Genomic DNA, 24,087 nt, shown 5'->3' with positions numbered 1-24,087 from the left:
GTCAGCAACGTGCTCACCCCCTCCTGGGAACTACATCTGTGTGGCAGGACGCTCTCTACGTTTAAGAGACTTCATGGAGGTGTGAATTACTGGGCGTGCCGCAATTCATACTGGGAAATGTAGTTGTTACATGAACAAGCGATGCAAACCAGGAAGTGAATGAGAGAACAGAAACTAGAATACCGGAGGTGATATAGATGAAGGAATTGAATAGGTATTTACTCGTTTTTTAACAGAATCATTACACTATTCTGTCTGTCTACCTTGCAGACATTAATTTTAGGCAAAAAAAAAAATTCCTTTACAACTCCTTTAAGCCCTGGTTCACACTGATGCGGTATGGGAAACGCAGTGATTCCTGTACATTTCCCACTCTGCATAACAATCGCACTGTGTTTTGCGATCTGCTGCAGGTGTCAATTGAACACCTCAAAAAAAGGTCACAAATGCAGTTCCAGTGCGTATAAAAAGGTCGTCCTGGGGTGAGAGCCAGGAGGGTCACAGGAACTCAAATTACATGAGACGAACAAAGTTCCTTGAGGTTAAAACTGAGGGTTCATCTGCTGTTGCTGGAGGTCTTTATCTCTCTGAAAATGGTCCACGGGTCTTGTAAACCATAGTAGCCTGAATTAATGGATGGTGCCTGGGAACCAGATGAAGCCTGAATGTTCTGTTTGGTCATTGATTGTAATCATACTGATTTAGACCTCTGTATAATTTGAGGGTCTACTGTTTCCAGTAAGCAGGCTTCTCCCTTCACAGTGTGCCACCACACATGCTTGACATCACCTGAACCAAATAAGTTTATCTTGGTCTCATCAGACCACAGGACATGGTTCCAGTAATCCATGTCCTTAGTCTGCTTGTCTTCAGTGGGCTTTCTTGTGCATCATCTTTAGAAGATGCTTCCTTCTGGGACAACAGCCAGGAATTTTCAGCGGCGTATGGTCTAAACACTGACAGGCTGACCCCCCACCCCTTCAACCTCTGCAGCAATGCTGGCAGCACTCATATGTCTATTTCCCAAAAGACAACCTCTGGATATGATGCTGAGCATGTGCATTAAACTTCTTTGGTCGACCATGGTGAGGACTGTTCTGAGTGGTACCAGCCTGTTAAACTGCTGTATGGTCTTGGCCACCATGCTGCAGCTCAGTTTCAGGGTCTTGGAAATCTTCCTATAGCCTAGGCCATCTTTATGTAGAGCAACAATTCTTTTTTTTCTTTGAGTTCTTTGCCATGAGGTGCCATGGTAAACTTCCAGTGACCATTATGAGAGAGTGAAAACGATAATACCAAATTTACCACACCTGCTCCCCATTCACACATGAGACCTTGTAACACGTACGAGTCACAAGGCCCCCGGGGATGCAAAATGGCTAATTGGGCCAGATTTGGAAATTTTCACTTAGAGGGGGTACGCACTTTTGTTGCCAGCAATTTAGACATTAAAGGGACACTAAAGGTTCCAGTTTTTTTTTAAAATAACAAACATGTCATACTTACCTCCACTGTGCAGCTCGTTTTGCACAGATCCTGTTCTTCTGGGGTCCCTCGGCGGCTGTCTCGGCTCCTCCCTGCATCAGCTAACCCTCTTCATGGGAATCTCTTTCCCAAGGGGGTTAGCTTGCGAGCGCACTCCCGTGATACAGTCGGCGGCCCAGTGTGCTGCGTCATTGATTTGATTGACAGCAGTGGGAGCCAATGGCTGCGCTGCTATTAATCAACCAATGAATGAGCCAAGAAGCCCAGCCGAGAAGTCAGCATGTTTGGACTTTTGCAGGACTTTCGAGGGGTCAGGTAAGTAAACGGGGGGGGGGGGGGGGGCTGGCTAATCCTCAGATGTTTTTTCACCTTAATGCATAGAATGCATTAAGGTGAAAAAACATGTACCTTTATGAGGGGACAACAAATGTATACTGTTATACAAGTTCTGCACTCACTTTTGTGAGCTACTGTATGTTCATATATACTGAGGAAGTGGAATGAATCCACGAAAAGTGTCAATCCTATTATCAATCCGATGCTTATTGATTTTTACAACTATGTGTTTTATATTTTGTTGTACATACAGTAAACAGTGGCCCAGATTCAAGAAGCACTTGCGCCCGCGCAACCATAGGTTGCGCGGCGCAAGGGCTTACTTGCTCCGTTGTAACGAGTGCTCCTGATTCAGGAACCTCGTTACACCGACTGCAGCCTAGGATGTGACAGACATAAGCCTCCTTATGCCTTCACATCCCAGGCTGCATTCTTGCGTTGGCCGCTAGGGGGCGCGGCCATTGTGATCGGCGTATAGTATGCAAATTGCATACTACCACCGATTCACAAAAGTTGCGCGGGCCCTGCGCACGCAAGGTACGGAGTTTCCGTACGGCCACTTTAGCATAAGACTGCTCCTGCTAATAGCAGGCGCAACCAATGCTAAAGTATAGCTGCGCTTCCCGCTCGCGACGTTCAAATTTTACGTCGTTTACGTAAGTGAACCGTGAATGGCGCTGGACGCCATTCACGTTCACTTAGAAGCAAATGACGTCCTTGCGACGTCATTTGCCGCAATGCACGTCGGGAAAGTTTCCCGACGGAGCATGCGCTGTTCGCTCGGCGCGGGAGCGCGCCTAATTTAAATGATTCCCGCCCCCGGCGGGATCATTTACATTAGGCGCCCTTACGCAGGGCTATTTAGCATATCGCCCGCGCAATTTACGGAGCAATTGCTCCGTGAATCGCGGGCAAAGCGCAATATTTGCGTGGGCTCTTTGCCCACGCAAATATTGCGCGATTCTACCTGAATCTGGGCCAGTATATGTAATTCTGTCTATTATGTACTTATTTTTACTTATATTCATGACATGCACACGTCCAGTATGTCATGACCCCGTTTGGAATCTATGAACATATGTTCGTTGGCTATTGATGTTTATCGGGTATATTTTCCCATCACCCGTTGTTGAGGTTTTCCAATAAACTTGTTCTCAACATTTCCATTTATTTTTTATGGTATACTATCTGTGTAAATATACATGCAATACTTAAAAGTAACTTTATATACTTACCCACTAGATGTCACACGCCGTCGTAAGTCCGAATCCGCGCTGTCGTATATTTAAGCGTATGCTCAAATTGAGATACGCTTAAATGTTGCTAAGATACGACCGGCGTAAGTCTCCTACGCCATTGTATCTTAGCTGTCTATTTACGCTGGCCGCTAGGGGCGTGTACGCTGATTTACGCCTAGAATATGTAAATCAGCAAGATACGCCTATTCACGAACGTATGCACGGCCGTCGCATTAAAGATACGCTGTTTACGTAACGTGTTTTCAGGCGTAAAGATAAACCACCAAAAAAATGGCGCAGCCAATGTTAAGAAAGGACGTCAGACAGCCGTTGAATTTTTCACGTTTTACGTCATTTGCGTAACTCGTCCGTGAATGGGGCTGGGCGTAAGTTACGTTCACGTCGAAAGCATTGACTATTTGCGGCGTGATTTCGAGCATGCGCACTGGGATACTTTCACGGACGCCGTTCGTTAGAAGCGTCAAATACGTGGGGTCACTAGTAATTTGCATACAACACGCCCCCTACCAGCCTATTTTGAATTAGGCGGGCTTACGCCGGCCCATATACACTACGCCGCCGTAACTTCGGGCGCCAAATCTTTCTGAATACGGGACTTGCCTGTCAAAGTTACGGCGGCATAGCGTATATGCGATATGCTACGCCCGCCTAAAGATAGGCAAATCTCTCTGAATCTAGCTATTAATTGTTAGTGATTACATATACTTTAGGTAGTAATGATTACATTATTTATTGCATACAGATTCAATAAAGAAAAAATATGAACTGTTTTTTGTTCTTAAATTATTTGTCTATAGCTCCATAAGGCTTTGGCTCAGAGGAGATGTTCAGCACCTTCCCTTGTGTTTCCTAAATCTCTCAGCAAACCATGGTCTACAGGAAGGTATGTAAGTACAGTCTTTAAGCAATCATTTATCCATTTTAAATCTTCCCACAAAAAGGAGAAAACCTGCATATGCAGCCTGGTACATAAAACTAAACTCCTGGCACAATAGGACATACATTATAGTAACTGCAAGTTTAATTTATTCGTTTGCCATCTATTTCTTTAGAGATTATCCCAGTCTCCTCAAAACTGTCTTCAAAACTTTTCCATCATATACAGGAACATTTTGCTGTGGAGATGGGTAAACTCTGCCTGTTGTTTATGTGTTGGGTCACCAGTCAACTCAGCACCCACCTGTGGTTCTAAGCAGGCAGCCACCCCAGCGTTGCTTTCAGTGGAATTTTATGTCGGTAATCCTTACTCTCTCCCCGGCTCTACACTCTACTGTACGGAATTCCTCACCACTGATCAGCATTACACCAGTGAAGTGACTTGCCCTTCACCCTGATTAGCCTTTTTACACTCTTCTCTACTCCATTCAACAATGACATGATTTTTCTGCTCTTTTAACCTCCCTGGCGGTATGATTATGTCTTGAATTTTGTACCAAAAGCGGTACAATTATTTTGCATGGAAATTTGGCATTTTATATTGTAGGCCTGTAATTCTTAGGAATAACTTAAATCTGTCCAAACAAGAGTCTAGTAGACATCTCGGGTATGATAACGTTTGAAACACAAAATCATAAATTATAATATAATAAATAACTATAAATAATTATAACAAATAATAATGTAATTATAATAAAAATTATTCAATAATGTAATCAAATCAAAAACACTGAAATTTGCTCAGTTGCAGAATTGTCGCTGTCATTACTTTTATTTTTTTATGACAGATTTCCCCACAAATCGCTATCGCACAATTCTGCAAGTGATTATAATTTATTATCGCTGTTTTCTAGCTGCTCTAAAATCACTTTTGACATAAAGGGACACTTTTGGTTGCTATGGACAATCTACAGTTTGCAGGCAGAAAGAACAGTTTTTATTTTATAAAAGTACATGCAGGACACTGGGCAGACCACTAGGGACAAAGGGGGGTGTGTATTTATTTCAAACAGTACTGTAATCTATAAGATTACAGTATACTGTATGTATTGTGTTTATTTACTTTTTTGAATTTGGCGCCGTTCTCCGCCCCCGTGCGTCGTAACGTCGCAGGGAACTGAGATCGGCGGCACACGGGCACTGTGTGATTCGTGCGAGGACACCGCTCGCTCACACAGCGGGAATGCATCGCAGGATCCAGGGACAAGGTAAGTAACTTGTACATGTGGATACTGCGAGGCAGCCCCGAGTCTGGCTCGGGGATACCGCTTTTGGTATAAAAAAATTCACCCCGAGACAGACTCGGGATTACCGCCAAGGAGGTTAATAAATTTCCCCAGCACTCACTCCAGCAAAAAGGTGTAGAAAACCTACAGTAATGATAAACTGTTTCTAACATTGTCCCACCCTTACTCACCTTTCCCTTGCAAGTTATAAATTAATCTGAGCACCTATCTTTTTTGCTTTATTGGATTGATGCAAATACACGCTGGAGGTCTTCAGCTGCTATGAGTGAATCTGCACATCTGGTGTAGAGCTGTATATTCATAATTAAACACTATGGGGGTTATTTACGAAAGGCAAATCTACCGTACTTTGTACTGCAAGTGCACTTGGAAGTGCAGTCACTGTAGATCTGAGGGATACATGCAAGAGAAAAAAAACAGCATTTTTGCTTGCACTGTGCAAGTACATGATTGGATTATAAAAGCAGCAGAGCTTTCCCTAATTTTAGAGCTTTCCCTCAGATCTACAGTGAATGCACTTGTAGTGCAAAGTGGATTTGCCTTTTGGAAATAACCCCCTATGTATTAGTTTCTGTGCTAACAAGCTAGATTGGGTGCTGGGAAATTTTTGTACATGAGTGGTAAGATACACAGGGCACGCTGTAGATCTGTGAAAGTGCATTTTCTCTTGCACCGCCTACACTGTTTAGGTGTTAAATTTATTTGATAGCCAATTACGTATGAGTATACAAATTAATTGCGTTTGTTTCAGGGGGAAAATAGAAAATAAAGTCATTGCAAATATATCATCCTCTTTTGTTAAATGCTAACAGGATATACCTTGGTGACATCTGAAACAATAAAAAAAATAGGTGCATCCCACCCAAAAACTATACACCTACTTAAATTAAAGGACCAAGTTAATGCAAGGTACATGTTTCCATACAAGCACTATATTATTATATACAGTAGATACGAGCCACAGGGTACCCGCCAATATGGTAATTATTTCTTTCCTTACAGAAAGTAGAAGGTATGTAACGAATCAGCAAACAGAGTAAAACATTTTTTTCAATCAAATACAACTTATGTTTTTTTTATAATAAAGATTGAATAACTTGTTGTTAAACAGGCTAGTGTACATGTTAGATTAGTATGTAAAGATTCACAGCGCCCCCCCCCCCCCCCTTATTCTCCATTGCAACAATGCCTATCGTGCAATTGTGTACTATTAAGCAATACAGATAGTGCAAAGTATCATGAACAGTTCTCCCTTTGGCTGGAAAAACAGAGAAGTTCGACACACTAGCTGTGGTGTGTCCTCTCCCCCCAGGAGCCAACAATAGTTCCCGGATCATAGGAACATATACCAACCTTGTTAGAAGACTGCTTACTCCTCTTGTCTCGGTACCTGATACTTCAACCAAGGGTATATACCCCATGCTGAGACAAGCAAACCAGCGCCTAGTCCAAGAACAGAAATCCCCAGCTGAAGGGGTGGGAAAGATATGGCGTTTCGACCGATGCAAGAAAGTACTACAACCTGGAGAGGTGGCGTATCTACAAGCTTTAGTCAAGCTCAATTGGAAACAGCCGGGCCACTGTGTTGTCCTTGAAGCTGACTGCCAGGGAGAAGACATGGGAGTGGAGGTAATCCCAAAAGTGATATCAACTAGGGCTCTGCAACGGAGTCATGGGAAGATTCCTGTCAGCATCCTGAATGTGACAGCCTTGCCATTGAAACTGCGGGCCTGCAGGACAAGTGAATCCAGCCACTCCAGTCTCACCATTTGATTTAGGGAAGGGAAGGAAGGACAGAATCTCCATAGAACAGTTTTTCCCACAAAACACCCCACTCTTACCTGAGTGAAAAGAAAAGGTCAAAGCCCAGCTCCTGAGATGGCAGGATATGTTTTCAAAAAACGAGTTTGATGTGGGGTGTGCAAAAAAGTTCTCAACACTGGATTCGCCTTCAGGAAGACAAACTATTCAGGGAAAGAGTCAGACGGATCCTTTTGGGGGACCTAGAAGATTTACGCGAGCAGCTGGCATAATTGAAGAGATCAGGCATCTTTAGGGAGTCTAGGAGCCCTTATGCCTCCCCCATAGTGGTGGTGCAGAAGAAGAACGGGTCACTGAGGCTGTGCATTGATTTTTGGACACTCAACAGGAGGACCATGCCTGATGAGTACACCACTCCGAGGATAGAAGATGCCCTGCAGCCCCGAAATAAATGATGATGACATTAAAAGCAAACTATAAATTGAAATGGGTAGATCAATCTCTGAAGTACTTAGGGACTCATATAGCAGCAGATTCATCTAAAATATATGAGCGTAATCTCCTGCCTGTGATTAATAATGTACAAGGTCTATTGGAGAGATGGAATAAGGGATTACATTCCTGGTTCGGAAGAAGTAATATAATTAAGATGAACATCGTACCAAATCGTACCAAAAATCCCCAGGAAATTCTTTAGAAATATACAAACAAAATGTATCTGGGCACATAAACACCCTAGGATAAGGAGGACTCTATTGTCCTTACCAAAACAATATGGGCGGTTGGCGGTTCCGGATATTTACAAATATTACCAGGCAGTTCACTTAGGCCGCCTGTTAGACTGGTGCCGACACGGAGAGCTTAAAATTTGGCCAATTTGGAGCAGGCACAGAGTGGGGAGTTATTGCATAGAGCCCCCTGGTGTTTTAAGGAGTTGGCACTCAAAACTTAGAGACACCCAACAATAGGACCCACTGTTCGGGTCTGCTATAATCTCTTAATTAAGGGAAAGCTATCTACACAGGAATCACCTCTAGTACCGATATTAGGGAACCCGCCATTCATACTGGGTATACAAAAAGGTCCTTTTGACATACTGATTAAAAGGAGGTTGTATCAGGCGTCACATTTACTGAGATCCGGCAGATGGCCAACAGTACAGGAACTGGTAGATAGAAATGGTCCCTTACAACTGGATTTTTGGTTGGCGGCACAACTACGACATTATCTATTATCTATTATCTATGAACTAGGGCAGGGCTCAAAATTTCAAGTCCTGAGCTACTAGCCAGGCCTCAATGGTTACTCGCCACCAGTTGTCCCACCCAGCCCACCCTTAATTCCGCCCCTAATCACACTCTCATAAAATGACACTCAAATGTATTATGCAGAATTAAGTTATTAAAATAAATATTAACAACAACTGTATCTGTGCCCACCAATGCAGGCTGCGTGTGTCCACCATGCAGCCTTGTGCCTAGTGCCCACCAATGCAGCCTTGTGCCCACCAATGCAGCCTTGTGCCCACCAATACAGCCTTGAGCCTAATGCCCACCAATGCAGCCGTGTGCCCACCAATGCAGCCGTGTGCCCACCATGCAGCCGTGTGCCCAGTGGCCACCATGCAGCCTTGTGCCCACGAATGCAGTCTTGTGTCCACCATGCAGCCGTGTGCCCAGTGCCCACCAATGCAGTCTTGTGTCCACCTTGCAGCTGTGTGCCCAGTGCCCACCATGGAGCCTTGTGTTCACCTTGCAGCCTACCTGTGCAGCCGAGTAGAGGAGGACAGGAGATCCGCCCAGATGATCAGAGTGCAGCGGGGGAACACAGTAATAACAGCTTATATTTCAATAGCCGTGTTCCCACCATGCAGCCATAACTTTGAGCCCTTTTTGAGCCTATGGTTGCTAACAGCCTGTTCTCTAATGGCTTCATTTCCTCAGTAGTCCCAGTGTACGGTAAAATATTAATATAGGGCTCAAAGGGGGGAAGTAAAGGAGCTCATATTTAGCCTGGAGTGAGGCTTAAAGCTCCAGGCAAGCAGCTACTGTAAATACACAGCTGAAATACTCAAGTAAAATGTTTTACTTTTCAAATTATTGGCGAGCCATTTTTGAGATCCATTTCAGGAATACAGCCCAGCCTGCTACTTGGCTACTTGATCAGAGTGCAGCGGTGGAAACACAGTGATAACAGCTTTCATTTCAATAGCCGTGTTCCCGTCACGCAACGTCATATACAGCCCCACCCCCTGGCCGGCGGAACTTTGATAGACAGATCACCCGTCCAATCCCAGTGACGGGTGATCTGTCAATCAAAGTCCCGGGACCAGGGGGCGGGGCTGTATCTGACAGCGAGCGGCTGGAAAACACAGTTATTGAAATGAAAGCTGTTATCATGTTCCCCCCGCTGCCCTCTGATAACACCTGGGCGGCTCTCTCTCTTCCCCCTCCGGCCTCCATGATCACTGGGAGAAGGACTCCCATTTGACACAGCCAGGCTGACGGCTCGCCCCCCGACTCCCAGGCAGCCCTTCCTCGTCAGGCAAAATGCGAGCAGGCGAGTGGATTTTTTGAGGGCTGTACTAGGGTACCGCCAGGCCATTTGAGAAATATTGCACAGAGACTGGACCAGTAATGCATACCGTATCCAGAATGTATGCATTATTGATCAAACCATCAATATACCTTCCAGATACCCTTTCTCCGGAAATGGGAGATAGACCTGGGGAGGACCTTTGCGGGGGATCAAAAAAACAATATTATACAGTCGATATTTAAGACAGCGATATGCACTAAAATACAGGAAACAAATTATAAGATCACCTCGCAATGGTATAGAACCCCAGATAAACTGCAAAAATGTTTCCCAAATGTATCAGATAGCTGCTAGCGATGCCAGACAGAACAGGGGAAATCTGTTATGTTTTTTGGTCTTGTATCGACACGGCACAGAGCAACAATAGGGAGGATGGAAATTAGAGGGAAAGGTCACTGTACAGATTATTCTACCTGTCTTTTTTTTCGGCTTCCGATCTTATAAAAAAAAGGTGCCCTACAGGGCCTGTCAGAGGTGAAGTGGTTCAGCGTGCTGGATCTGAAGGGTGAGTACTATCAAATTCCCATGCACCCTGAAGATAGAGAGAAGACAGTGTTTATCACCCCAATAGGGTTCTTCGAGTTTGACAGGATGCCTCAGGGTATGTCTAGCACTCCAGTAACATTTCAGAAACTGATGAAAAAGACAGTAGGAGACATAAATCTGATCGAAGTGCTGGTATACCTGGACAATATCATCATCTTCTGCAAAACCCTTGAAGAACATGAAGAGAGTCTGGAGAAAGTCCTGAAGAAACTCCATGACAAGGGGTTAAAGCTGTCTTGGGAGACATGTCAGTTTAACCAGCCTTCAGTTAATTACCTCGGCCATGTTGTCTCCACTGAAGGAATAGCTACTGACCCCAGAAGTTAGAAGCTGTCCCCTCTTGGCCAAGGCCTACCAATGTACCTGAGCTCAGGTCGTTCCTGGGATTTTGCTCATACTATAGAAGGTTCATCAAAGGATTTGCTAAAGTAGCTTGGCCCCTTAATAAATTATTGAAGAATGAGGATCCCAACCCAACAAAGCCAGTTAGACAACCCGATGGGCCCATGTAGCCTCGGGAGTCAATCCAAGACCAGTGCACCAACCAGTGTGAGCAAGCCTTTCAGGAGTTGAATTGGTGTCTAATGACTGCTCCTGTTCTGGCTTATGCTGATCCAACCAAGCCGTATGAATTGCATGTTGATGCCAGTCGAGACGAGCTAGGCAGGGTACGGTATCAGGAGCATGATGGACACTTGCAGCATGTTGTTTATGTGAGCTGAAGTCTTTCACCTGCTGAGAAGAACTACCCTACTCACAAGTTGGAATTCTTGGCTCTAAGTGGGCAGTGGTGGACAAGTTAAAAGACTACTTCTATGTTGCAGACTTGTCTGTAGTCAAGACCGATAACAACCCTCTCACATATATTCTTACCACCACCAAGCTGGATGCCACTGGGCACAGGTGGTTGGCCGCCCTATCAGGATTCCCTTTCAGTTTAAAGTACCGTCCAGGGATCGAGAACCGGCATGCTGATGCCCTGTCAAGGAGACCCTATGATGCAGGGGCTTGCTCTAAGAGTCTCAACTAACACCAGAAGGGATACAAGCCTTGTGTCGGGGCGGAACATCAGGCCAGAGGAATCTCAGTGGCAGGTGTCCCCAAATACTACTGTGATTTGTCCCAAGACAGGGGCAATGGCCTACCTAAGCTTTCAGACAGGGACTTAAGAAAGTACCAAATGGAGAATCACCTTTGTAGTTTAGCATTGAAGGCCCTGGAAGGTCAATGTCCAGATCTACTGCTGGTCAGGGGCGTACCTAGAGCATTTGGCACCCGGGGCAGATCCTATATCTGGCACCCCCCATCTGGCACCCCCCTTCACTGATCATGCCTGTATGCACTCAGCCCCTCTCACACCTGTACACACTCAGCCCCTTTGTCACACCTCTATGCATTCAGTCCCCCTCACACCTCTATGCACTCAGTCTCCCTCACACTTCTATGCACTTAGTCCCCCTCACACCTCTACGCACTCAGCCCCGCTCACACCTCTACGCACTCAGTCCCGCTCACACCTCTGCGCACTCAGTCCCGCTCACACCACTGTACACACAGTCCCCCTCACACCTCTAAGCACTCAGTCCCCCTCACACCTCTATGCATTCAGTCCCCCTCCACAACTCTACGCACTCAGTCCCCCTCACACCTCTACGCACTCAGTCCCCCTCACACCTTTACGCACTCAGTCCCCCTCACACCTCTACACACTCAGCCCACCTTCACACCTCTACACACTAGGTCCCCCTCACACCTCTATGCACCCAGCCCCCCTCCCACCTTTACGCACTCAGCCCCCAACACACCCATAGACACTCGCTTCCCCCACACCTGTACACACTCAGCTGCCCCCCCACACACACACTTGTATACACTCAGCTGCCCCCCCGCACACACACTTGTACATACTCAGCTGCCCCCCCCCCCCCACATCTGTACACACTCAGATCCCCCCCCACACACACACATATACACACTCAGCTGCCCCCCCATACACACACCTGTACACACTCAGCTGCCCCCCCACACACACCTGTACACACTCAGCTGCCCCCCCCCACACACATGTACACATTCAGCTGCCCCCCCCACACACCTGTACACATTTATCTGCCCCCCACACACACGCCTGTACACACTCAGCTGTTCCCCCCCCACACACACACACACCTGTACACACTCAGCTGCCCCCCACACACACCTGTACACACTCAGCTGCATCCCCCACACACACACACACACACACCTGTACACACTTAGCTTCCCCCACACACACACCTGTACACACTCAGCTGCCCCCCCCACACACACACCCATACACACTCAGCTGCTCCCAACCCCACACACACCTGTACACACTCAGCTGCCCCCCCCACACACACCTGTACACACTTTTTTTTTTTAACAGGGAACACCTGTACACACTTAGCTGCCCCCCCACACACACACCTGTACACACTCAGCTGCCCCTGCCCCCCCCCCACACACACACCTGTACATGTACACACTTAGCTGCTCTCCCACACACACACCTGTACACACTCAGTTGCCCCCCCCCACACACACACCTGTACACACTCAGCTGCCCTACTCACAGACCTGTACACATTTAGCTGTCTCCCCCACACAGACACACATACCTGTACACACTCAGCTCCCCCCTGTACACAAACAGCCTCCTCCTTTCACTTGTACTCACAGTCCCCACTTCTAAGGTGGTCTTCCTAGTCCCAGGTCCTGCTTCTACATGTCCCTGTATTCACTCTGACCCAGGGAGAGACCTTGAGAGTAGACTCATCAAAAGATTGTTAGACCTGTTAGGTGTTCAGAAGTCAGAGACCACCCCCTACCACCCTCAAGGGGATCCCCAGCCAGAATGCTTTAATGTCACCCTCCTGGATATGCTTAGGACTCTTACGGCTAAGAAGCAACATTGAAGTAGGCACATTGCAGCTATCGTACAGGCTTATAATAGCACTGAAAACAATGCCACAGGCTATTCACCGTAAAGGCTTTTGTTCGGAAGGGAAGCTCAGCTGCCAGTTGACTAAGCATTCGACACCTCTTTAGATCATACCTCAATGGTGTCACATAGAGGGTACGTGGACCGCTTGAGGAAGAGTCTGAAAACAGCATATGAGAAAGCCCAGGCTGCCTCAGACACCCGGGGGGCAGCAAAAAAAGAAAAACATCGACCTTAAGGTGAGAGTGCATGATTTGAAGCCTGGCGACAGAGTGTTGCTGAGAAACTTGGGTGTGCCTGGGAAGCACAAACTGGCTGATCGCTGGAAGTCGCAGCCCTACATCATCTGTAAGCAGTTACCAGGATTACCGGAATACCAGATTCGCCCAGAAGGAAGCACAGGCCCACTAAAGACCTGGGACAGGAATCATCTGCTACTTTTATCAGAAGCAGTTCTTATGCCTCAACAACCAGATCCACAGCCTACTGAACACAGATGAAGAGGACAGTGAGGATGAAGAACTGGGCATGGACTGGCTGTGGCAGTTTACGCTATCAGAAACTGCCACTTTCCTTCCTTCTAGAGAAACAGATACGGGAACCCTCAGGCCTGAGGCACCAGAGTTCATACCACAGAGCCAACCTGACAGGCCAGGAAGATCTTCTGATTTCCCTAACTGCAGAGGACACAGAGACTCTTCAACCTTCTATGGTGGAAGAGCAAGAGGCTGCTATACTAGAACAATCTGAGCCCAAAGAGCAAAGTAAAAATCTAAAAATTCACCCGCCAAAAAGACTGACTTACGATACTCTAGGCAAAAGTTCTGAGGAAGCTATCTATACCTTTTAAAAAACTCACAACACGCCGACCCTTCCCACTACAAGTTTAGTGGAGGGCGACTCCAACTCACCCTCTGGCACGTCTAGGTGGGCAATCCCAATATCGATGGCTTGTGGGAAAAGCAACCTCACCTCTTATGACAAATGCAAAAATGTGTAGAGAAAAACCGGGACGGCTGCACTCCAAAAAAATGGTTCCTTTTAAAAAAAACTAGTCACAACATGAACATATCACAGCAAAAAATCAGGAGAAAACTGACGCGTTTCACACTATCATACAGTGCTTATTCATAGCTAGGAATAAGCATTGTATGATAGTGTGAAACGCGTCAGCTTTTCTCCTGATTTTTTGCTGTGATATGTTCATGTTGTGACTAGTTTTATAAAAAGGAACATTTTTTTTGGAGTGCGCCGTCCCGGTTTTTCTCTACACATTTTTGCATATTATTGCAGTGCCTGCACCCAGGTGTTTGGACTCCACCTTGCAGTTCCCTGGGACCTCTGAGCGGTAAACTTTCTCTCTCATCTTATGACAAATGGTGGGAGGTTTACTATCTGTCAAGTTAAATCGTTCAGGTGAGGTTATAAAAACATCCTGTGTACATGAAGCCTAATAATGTAAAATGTGCTGCTTTTTATTACAGAACCAAAGCGACCATTCCCTCTGTATAGAACCCTGTGTTGTTTATCAACACAGAGCTCTGGGCTGTGATTTGACACAGCTGATCATCAGGTACCGGCCATGAAATTTTGGCTGGGATCTGCTGACGAACTCCCGGTGTGTCATATCACAGTGGAGTAGATGGGTGGGGGCACACAGGTGTGCCCAGAACCCAGAAACAGGCAGCGATGTACGAGTACATCGCTGTGCCTATAGGAGCTTCCCTGTTGCAGTATATGTACTGTGGCGGGTCGGCAAGCTGTTTAAAACACATTTACTAAGCATAGCTTTTTGCTTTACAAAGGTGCTTGGTACTTCGCTAATAGAGTGCTATTAAAATGAACAGATCATTAGTTGAAAAAATAAAAGCCAACCTGCTTATGTGACCTTTCAATCTTGTGACTGACTTTCCTCCAATCACAGACCTTTCTCTGTGCTGAGCAGAAAGAAGTCTGTAGGATAGTGCAGGCTAGCCAGGGATAGTTTAGCATACCGATATCATATAATCGCCTATATTGCACACTTATGCTAACCTATTTCTCCATTCCTTGGGTTAACTTGGGTCATTTAAGGCAGGGCCGGATTCCAGACAAGGGCACCGAGGCCAGGTTTCAGAGCGGCAGTGGGTGCAGGGGCGGTGCCGGTGGAATGGGAATCCTTCTCCCAGCGATCGTGGAGAGGAAGAGAAAGAGAGCCGCCCAGATGTTTAGAGCGCAACTCAGGGAACACAGCGATAACAGTTTTCATTTCAATTGCTGTGTTCCCCGCCGCTCGCTGTCAGATACAGCCCCGCCCCCTGGTCCCGGGACTTTGATAGACAGACCACCCATTCAATCCTGGTGACGGGTGATCTGTCAATCAAAATTCCCCAGCCAGGGGGCGGGGCTGTATATGACACTGAGCAGCGGGAACACTGCAATTGAAATGAAAGCTGTTTTCGCTGTGTTCCCTGTGCTGTGGCTTTCCTGTTCCTCTCCTTTCCTGTTCTGCACAGGTAGGCTGAATGGTGGGCACAAGGCTGCATTTGGTGGGCACTGGGCACAAGGCTGCATTGGTGGGCACAAAGCTGCATCATGGTGGGCACTGGACACAAGGCTGCATGGTGGGCGCTGTGCACAAGGCTGCATTTGGTGGGCACAAGGCTGAATTTGGTGGGCACTGGGCACAAGGCTGCATGGTGGGCACTGGGCACAAGGCTGCATGGTGGGCACTGGGCACAAGGCTGCATGGTGGGCACTGGGCACAAGGTTGCATTGGTGGGCACAGGCAGCTTGCATTGGTGGGCACGGATACAGTTGTTAACATATTTATTTTTATAACTTAATTCTACAAAAAACATGTGTCATTTTATGAGATCATTTATGAGGGCGTGTTTAGGGGTGGGGCGGCCTGGGTAAGGCAAATGGTGGCGAGTAACCCTTGAGGCCTGGCTAGTAGCTCAGGACTGGAAATGTTGAGACCTGGTCTAAGGGGCGGAGAGCTACGGAAGAGGCCGAGTTTTCTATTGATGTGCAGAGCTGTGCTTTTAGCAATATACATCTTAGCGGGGCGTGTTTAAACAAATGGGGGGGCGGCTTTTGCAATGTTGTTGGGCAGCTTTACACAAGTATATTGCTAATACCACCCCAAGTTATCAGCTCTGCCCATCAATTGAAAACTCGGCCTCTTCAGTAGCTATCCGCCCCTTAGACAATATAACAGTAATGCACCAGCCCCCTTGCAGAGTAGCACGAGCATCGGCAGTGTCTGTCACAATATCGTCTTCATTGCGCAGGTGCTGTGTTCAGCTGACTCTGAGCAATTTATCTTCAGCTATTTCCGTCGGCCCACTTTTGGTTCGTATTGCGCAAGAGCTGCGCCTGCGCAGGACAGGGGGGACATTATCCGCCAGGGGGACACTCATCAGCAGAACACCGGCAGCAAGTCCCCATGTTCCGACCTGGCGTCCCGACCAGCGACTACTATCAACAAATCCCGGTGGGGCGGCATTGAAGGACCTGGCCTTGGGGCCAGGGCCGTCTTAATAGCATCATGGGCCCCTGGGCAAAAAAATGCTCTGGGGCCCCTACAACGATGACAGTGCAGGTAAACAGACATCAAGTAGGTAGGAGGCAGACTGCCTTCCCTGTGTATCTATCACTCTCAGTGCCATCATGGGGCTCCCAATTTGGGGCAGCATTGGCTCAAGGACCAGCTGCTTTGGGGAAAGTGCAGGGGCCCCCCATGCAAATGGGACCCCTGGGCAGTGCCCAGGTGTGCCCTCTCATTAAGACAGGGAGTAAATCCAGGCCTGATTAAAGGGCTTTTTTTCTTATTTTTAATGCTTTAATGACTCCCTTGAAATAAATGACTATATAAACTAGCAATATTCACTGTAAAAATGTTTTACTGTAAAAGCAATTATGCTAATTATGCTTAGTTATGCATATTTAAAAAAAATATATATATTTTATATACTGTATCTCTTAATAGTAAAAACTAAGAGCCGGGTTCACACTGGGCGGCACGACTTCGGGGGCGACTCGGCAAGGCGTCCTGAAGACGACTTCAGAGGCGACTTGCAAAATGACTTCTGTATAGAAGTCAATGCAAGTCGCCCCGAGTCGCCCCCAAAGTCATACAAGGACCCTTTTCTAAGTCGGAGCGACTTGCGTCGCTCCTATTAGAACGGTTCTATTGAACAGAATGGGACGCGACTTGTCAGGTGGCTGAGTCGCCTGACGAGTCGCCCCAGTGTGAACTGGCTCTTACAGTCAGAAAACATAGGGCTGTTTTCCTTTTTTTTTTATACTTGTTTGTTTATTGTTGAGATAAAATAGAGAAAGGTGGGGGAAAGTCACACAGTTTCAGTTACGTGGAAAAAGCAATATATAGAAGACCTAGGTGAAAAGCACAAGATTCTGCAATCGGTCACATGGGTTATACCACAAACAAACCACAAGGCATACTTCTGCTTGTCTTGTGAAAGATTAGATATCAAAGAAAACAACTTCAATATAATGTCATTAATCAGTAGTACATCAGTTTTACATACTATGAACATAATATTAACACAAAAAGTACCATTAACACTAAAAATACACAGAATCCCTTTACCCATTAGCTGCCATAACCGTTTTTGCGCACTTGTTTAAACACAATTGTGAAGATTATGTAAATCCCCTAAAATATTATATATTTTCTGAAAGCAGACACCCTAGAGCAGTGGTCTTCAAACTGCAGCCCAGAGCCACATGCAGCCCTTGGTTTGCTTTTATTTGGTCCTTGGGGCATTATTCCCCCCACTCTCATCAACAGTGGGGCACTATTCCTTCCACTGACACTGACAACAGAGTGCTATTCCTCCCACTGAAACCAACAACCATGCACTATTCTTCCCACTGACACCGACAACGGGGCCCTATTCCTCCCACTGAAACCAACAACCATGCACTATTCTTCCCACTGACACCGACAACGGGGCCCTATTCCTCCCACTGACACCAACAACCATGCACTATTCTTCCCACTGACACCGACAACGGGGCACTATTCCTCCCACTGACACCAACAACGGAGTTCTATTCCTCCCACTGACACTGACAACAGGGCACTATTCCTCAACTGACACCGACAACCGGGTACTATTCCTCCCACTGACACCAATGATGGGGCTCTATTCCTCCACGTGACCCCTCTAATACCAAAGAGGGGACACTGTTTACTTCCAGTGACACTAGGATATTATATACTTCTATGGTCACAGTCCGACCCTCGTAAAGTTTAAAGGACAGTAAACTGGCCCTTTGTTTAGAAAGTTTGAAGACTCTTGCTCTACAGAATAAAATAGTGGTAGTTCCAAGTTCATTTAAGGGCACAAAAATACAACTAATTACCCTTTATTTATTTTTGTTAAAATATAAAGAATGAGGTTGCCCCAAGTAAACAGATACCCAACATGTCAAGTCTTAAAATCGTGTGCACCCATGAAACAGCGAAAAACTTCAGAACCCTATATTTTCCAGGCTATGCTTTAAAAGCCCCTATGGGTCATTCGTTTTGCTTTAACTGTGAATAATGGGCCTAGAATTATTGCTCTCACTCTGGCATATGTGGCGATACACATGAAATCAAAGTTTTCAAGCATAGGCACCCCCAGCATGTGCTTTTACATTTGTACAATCATGTATGTGGGTTTGGGGGGACTAAGTGTTTGGGTGTAGCTTTAAGTTTGCTGCAGAAATTTTTTTTGTTCATTTTTTTACAATTGACTTAACTTACGGTACATAAAACTGCAGCATCCCAGCCTGATTGATTTCACATTGAAAAAAAGGCATTTTTTTCAGGGAACTTTAGGAGTGACACATGCTGTTTTTTTTTGTTTTGTTTTTCCAAACCGTAATAGACATGCTTTGACTAGCAGATAGCAATTGGCTAGAAGTTCCATGTACCTTTCCCTCTTCTCGTTGATGCAAGACTGTCCTGCTGCTGTTCAATTCTAAGCTCTCATTTAATAATTAGGAGACCATAGATGTTATAGCAAGAAACAAAGATCCAGCAGTAGGACATTTTTAATGAGGGAGCATTGGCCAAAGAGAACAGACGAGTGTTTACTACAAGAATTAAGAGGCCACAGATGACACAGCAGTGTAAAATTGGTCAGCAGCAGGACAATTTTACATAGCAAGGCTTGGGGTAAATTTGCTATAGACAAAGAGCACAGGCTGGGACTTAAAGGGATTGCAAGGGCAGAAAGTTTTTTAATCTTAATGCATTCTATGCATTAAGATAAAAAGCCTTCTGTGTACAGCAGCCCCCCTCAGCCCCCCTAAAACTTACCTGAGCCCCATCTAGATCCAGGTATGTTGCATAAGTGTTTCGGCTGCACAGGACTCCCCTCCGCCATTGACACCTGCTGCTGTCAACCAAAGTCAATCAGCCAATGAGGAGAGAAAGGGGGTGGGGCCGGGCCGTGGCTTTGTGTCTGAATGGACACACGGATCTGTGGCTTGGCTCAGGTGCCCCTATAGCAAGCTGCTTGCTGTGGGGGCACTCAACAGGAGAGAGGAGCCAGGAGCACTGAAGAGGGATTTAAAATGAGGAGGATCTGGGCTGCTCTGTGCAAAACCACTGCACACAGCAGGTAAGTCTGAGGCCTTGTACTCACGACCGGATCTGTGCGCTGGAAACTGTCTGCCCGACAGTTTCCGGCGTACAAGGCTGATTTGTGTTTTGTTCCGCTGGCGTGTACACACCAGCGGACCAAATTCCCGTCGTACCGGAACGCGTGCACGTAAACTACGTACGACGTCACTATAAAGGGGAAGACCAAAGTTAATGGCGCCGCCCTCTGTTCCTCTTTTGCTAGTTACGTGTTTGCTCGTGTTAGTGAAGGTTTGGTTAGAGCTGATTCGCGCTTCTCGGTCTCCAGGCTTTGACAGCGTGTATTCACGGGTTCAGTGCGTGTGCTTGCGGTAACGTAGTTGTCATTCGGCTATAGGCAAGCAGGTTGTTTCTGCTTTAGCAGTTGCATCCTGTGCGCTCGTATCTGTTTGTCGCGCGTTTGTCGCAGGTAGTGCTGGATTTGCGAGTGCTTTCTGTTTCAGTGTGTTCTTGACTGACCAGCCGGCCGGTTTGAAGCCATGATGGAGCAGCAGCGTCAATTTTCGCGAGTTGGTGCTGTTTATGGGATGGCTGCTGGATATGTTCATTTGTCCAGTACTTTGGCCAGAAACAGGGGGCGGAGGCGTTTCTGGACCAAGAATTGGTTGCGCCAGCGTGACCAGTTCTCACATATGCCTCTGCTTAGGGAACTCCAGGAGAATAATCCTAATGACTTTAGGAATTTTCTCCGCATGACGGACCCCGTATTCAACCGTCTGCTGGATCTTCTGTCCCCCTATATCACGAGGCAGGACACTGTGATGCGCCAAGCCATCACGGCCGAGCAGAGGCTTATTGCCACGTTGCGGTACCTGGCGACTGGGAGGAGCCTGCAGGACCTCAAGTTCTCGACAGGCATCTCTCCGCAGGCGCTTGGGGTCATCATACCGGACACGTGTGCTGCCATCATCAAAGTTATGCATGAGGAGTATATTAAGGTAAGTTTCCTGGCTCTAATAATGTGGCCAACTAACTTTATTTTTATTTTCCCAGATATGCTGTGTGTTTAACTAACGTTAGCTTTTCTCCCTATGCATGTTGATATCAGCTTTACATGTTTTATTCTTGGCCTACCTGCATATTTGTCCCTTACCCAATATTAACCTGTCCAGCATGCTATCCTAGGGACAAACCCACCTTGCCATTTTTTCAAACAGGACTTTTTGGGGTTTTTCCCCCCCCCCCCCCCCTTCAAACTTTTATTGTCCCCATCAGAGGGCTGTGGAGTCTCTTAATGAAGTGGCCCTATATATTTCATTTTCCAAATTCTCCATGCACATTTTTCTAATGCAATTTTAATACTGTGAACTGTCACAAGGATGCTTGTAGGATGTATTTGTTACAAAGTACTAAATCTCTAATTTTGTTTGTCCCCACAGCTACCCTCCACACCACAGGAATGGCAGTCTGTGGCTTCCCAATTTGCCCAGCGGTGTGATTTTCCAAACTGCGGTGGAGCAATAGATGGGAAACACGTCCGCATTGTGCCCCCACCCCGCTCGGGGTCCTACTATTATAATTACAAGGGTTATCATAGTATTGTGTTGATGGCGGTGGTGTCGGCACAGTATGAGTTTCTATATGTGGACGTGGGGAAGAATGGCCGGATGTCTGATGGGGGAGTGTTCGCACGGACTGATTTCTATGATCGTCTCCAAGCTGGTGGTCTGGCATTGCCACCAGATGAAGATAATGTGGAAGGACTTCCGTTTGTGTTCCTAGCGGACGAGGCTTTCGGGCTTGGTCCTCACCTCATGCGGCCTTTTCCCCAGAGGACCCTCACCTCAGAGAGGAGTGTGTTTAATTTTCGGTTGGCCAGGGCTCGGAGGGTAGTCGAGAATGCCTTTGGGATACTCACCAACCGGTTCCGCCTGTTCAGGACATCGATACATCTGGCGGAATATAAATTGGACACCGTTGTATTTGCCTGCTGCATTTTGCACAACTTTTTACGCAGGCACTCCCAGACGTACCTACCCGACATCGGTTCTGAGGCAAGACTACCCTCAGATCCCCTTCCCGGGCTGGACACTGGTCGCGCTGGCTTGGCCCCCCAATCAGCTCGTGAGGTACGCGACAAATATGTTGAGTACTTCATGGGTCGGGGGGCCATTGCTATGCCAGATCATATTTCTTTCTAATTCGGCCCCCAAAGAAAGGAATATTCTAAAAAATAATAAATAATTAGACCATTGGACTTTATACAGTTGTTTGTCATTAATGCTTTTTCTCTTTTTCTGTCTTCCTGGTTCTCTAACTAACTTCTTCAATTGTAATGCATAATTGATTTCTCCACTTTTAGTAACTAACCACATTTTGCACAGTATTCACTCATCTACAAACAGGGTATTGAGTCTAGAAATAAGAAGCAACTCCATTTGTAAATGTTGAGGTCAATTTTTTTTTATTTTTGCTTGTTCATGACCCCAAAAAAATTTTTTGATTTTTTTCATTACTCCCTGCTTTTGTACTTAGGAGTCTTCAAAATTTTTTAAAAAATTTTTTTTTTTTTCAGGTAATTCAACCAAAAATATTATGCAGATTATACATTTATTAACAAGTTCACTTTTTTTTTCCTCAAATATAGTTAGATTTATTGTTTACATATATATATATATATATAGATTATATTTGGTGGGGTGTTTACCGCCTTAAATTTATTTTTGGCCATATTTTTTAGGCACAAAAAACAATAATTTTGTAACCATTTTTCTTGTTTTTGGTGTGTTTTTCTAAAACAAAATTTTTGGGTGAGAATTTGGAGTCAAATCTCTACTTCACTAAATTCAGTGATTAGAGAGATTTATAATTCTATATATATATTGAAAATAATTTTTGGCGTTGTTTATTCTTTATGGTCTAAACTTTATAGTATCCCAAAATGTTCAACATGGTCAAAAAGTAACAAAATCAAATTCAAAAAATATAAAAACTCACAACAGCAGTCAGTCATGGTGTGCTTTCACACTGGAACACGCCAAAATTGGAAGATACACACATTCAGTGCAAACTCGCCAAATGTCATTGGTTCAACAGACAAATGGCCACATGTGCTATCTGACATCATGGGTGATCAATGTCTGTGTTTTGTGGGAGCAAACCCTTCCTCTCAACTACTTGAGGATGGAGGAGGGGGTTGGACCCACAAAGCACAGACATTAGATATTCTGTGATGGCAGATAGCACATGTTGGCACACTGTGTGTGTATCTTCAAATTTTGGCGTATTCATTATTCAAACTGTTAAAATGTTTGTGGGGGCGGGGGATGGGCGGGGGGTGTTTCAGTCTTTGACACGGCCCATCATGTCAATAATGTTCTTAAAATTTGCTTCGATTACCATCATTCTTTGCCGCATATTGTCCATTTCCGTGCTGCATTCCAAAAGGACATTTGTTACATTCTGTTCCATGAGAAACATCCTTTCACGCATATTGTGCATTTCAGTGCTGCACTCCATTACCTGCTGAATAATTATAGCAGCACTTGCACGTGAAAATCTTGGCACACCATCCTCCTCCCCTAAACCAACAAAAAAAAAATGGCATTTACAATATTATTTTTCAATGAGGCCTATCTACATATGTTTTTTGGAATCAAGCTAGGGTGACACTGACCTGATGGGCTTCTCCTTTCCACCTCTTCGACATCTTCTATCACTCCTCCTTCTTCCACCACCTCCCCATCATCTTCAATCACTCCTCCTTCTTCCACCACTTCCCCATCATCTTGGACTCCTCCTTCATCCATCAATCCACCTTCTTTCAATTCGCCAAATTGTTCTTCCGCCACTTGCCCTTCATCTGCTATGACTTCTAAGTCCAAAATTACTTCTTCCTCCTCTCTTCCTTCCTCCTTTCTTCCTTCCTCCTCTCCTTCCACATCCTCCTCTCCTTCCACATCCTCCTCTCCTTCCACATCCTCCTCTCCTTCCACATCCTCTTCTCCTTCCACATCCTCCTCCTCCTCCACATGTTGAGATGGCAGATTTTGGCCTTGTCTGGCCCTCTCTGCCTCCTCCAAATGCTGGCGACTTCTTTCCCCTGAAATAAACCAAAAAAAATGTAGACTCATCAGCACACAGATATTGGAGAGCATAAATCGCACACATTGCTTAGAAGATGCTTTCATTTAGTTACTTTTATCTTTCACCAAACCTACATTTTGCAATTACTTCTATATGGCAAGCTCTGATCCTGCCCCTTTTTAGCAAAGTGACACACATGGATGTCCCCCCTAAACTGTATTTCTGGGATACCCTACCAAAACCCATTTTTGATTTGGGGAGACACAGGTGCTCTGCATTGCAGATGTG

General features: G+C 45.9%; 1 protein-coding gene across 1 annotated transcript in view; it reads left to right on the top strand.

The window, feature by feature from the left end:
* Positions 1-24,087, top strand: part of LOC120937382 (T cell activation RhoGTPase activating protein) — a 159,476-nt gene that overhangs the window by 75,156 nt on the left and 60,233 nt on the right. The window contains exon 2 of the mRNA XM_040350564.1: positions 3,878-3,963. Coding sequence (XP_040206498.1) covers positions 3,878-3,963 — 86 coding nt within the window. The remainder of the gene's footprint in view (positions 1-3,877; positions 3,964-24,087) is intronic.

The sequence above is a fragment of the Rana temporaria genome, chromosome 4 (genome assembly GCF_905171775.1).
Source record: "Rana temporaria chromosome 4, aRanTem1.1, whole genome shotgun sequence".
In the NCBI taxonomy this organism is placed as follows: domain Eukaryota; kingdom Metazoa; phylum Chordata; class Amphibia; order Anura; family Ranidae; genus Rana; species Rana temporaria.
Note: the sequence above shows the minus strand (reverse complement) of the source record. Positions and strands in the feature narration are given on the sequence as shown.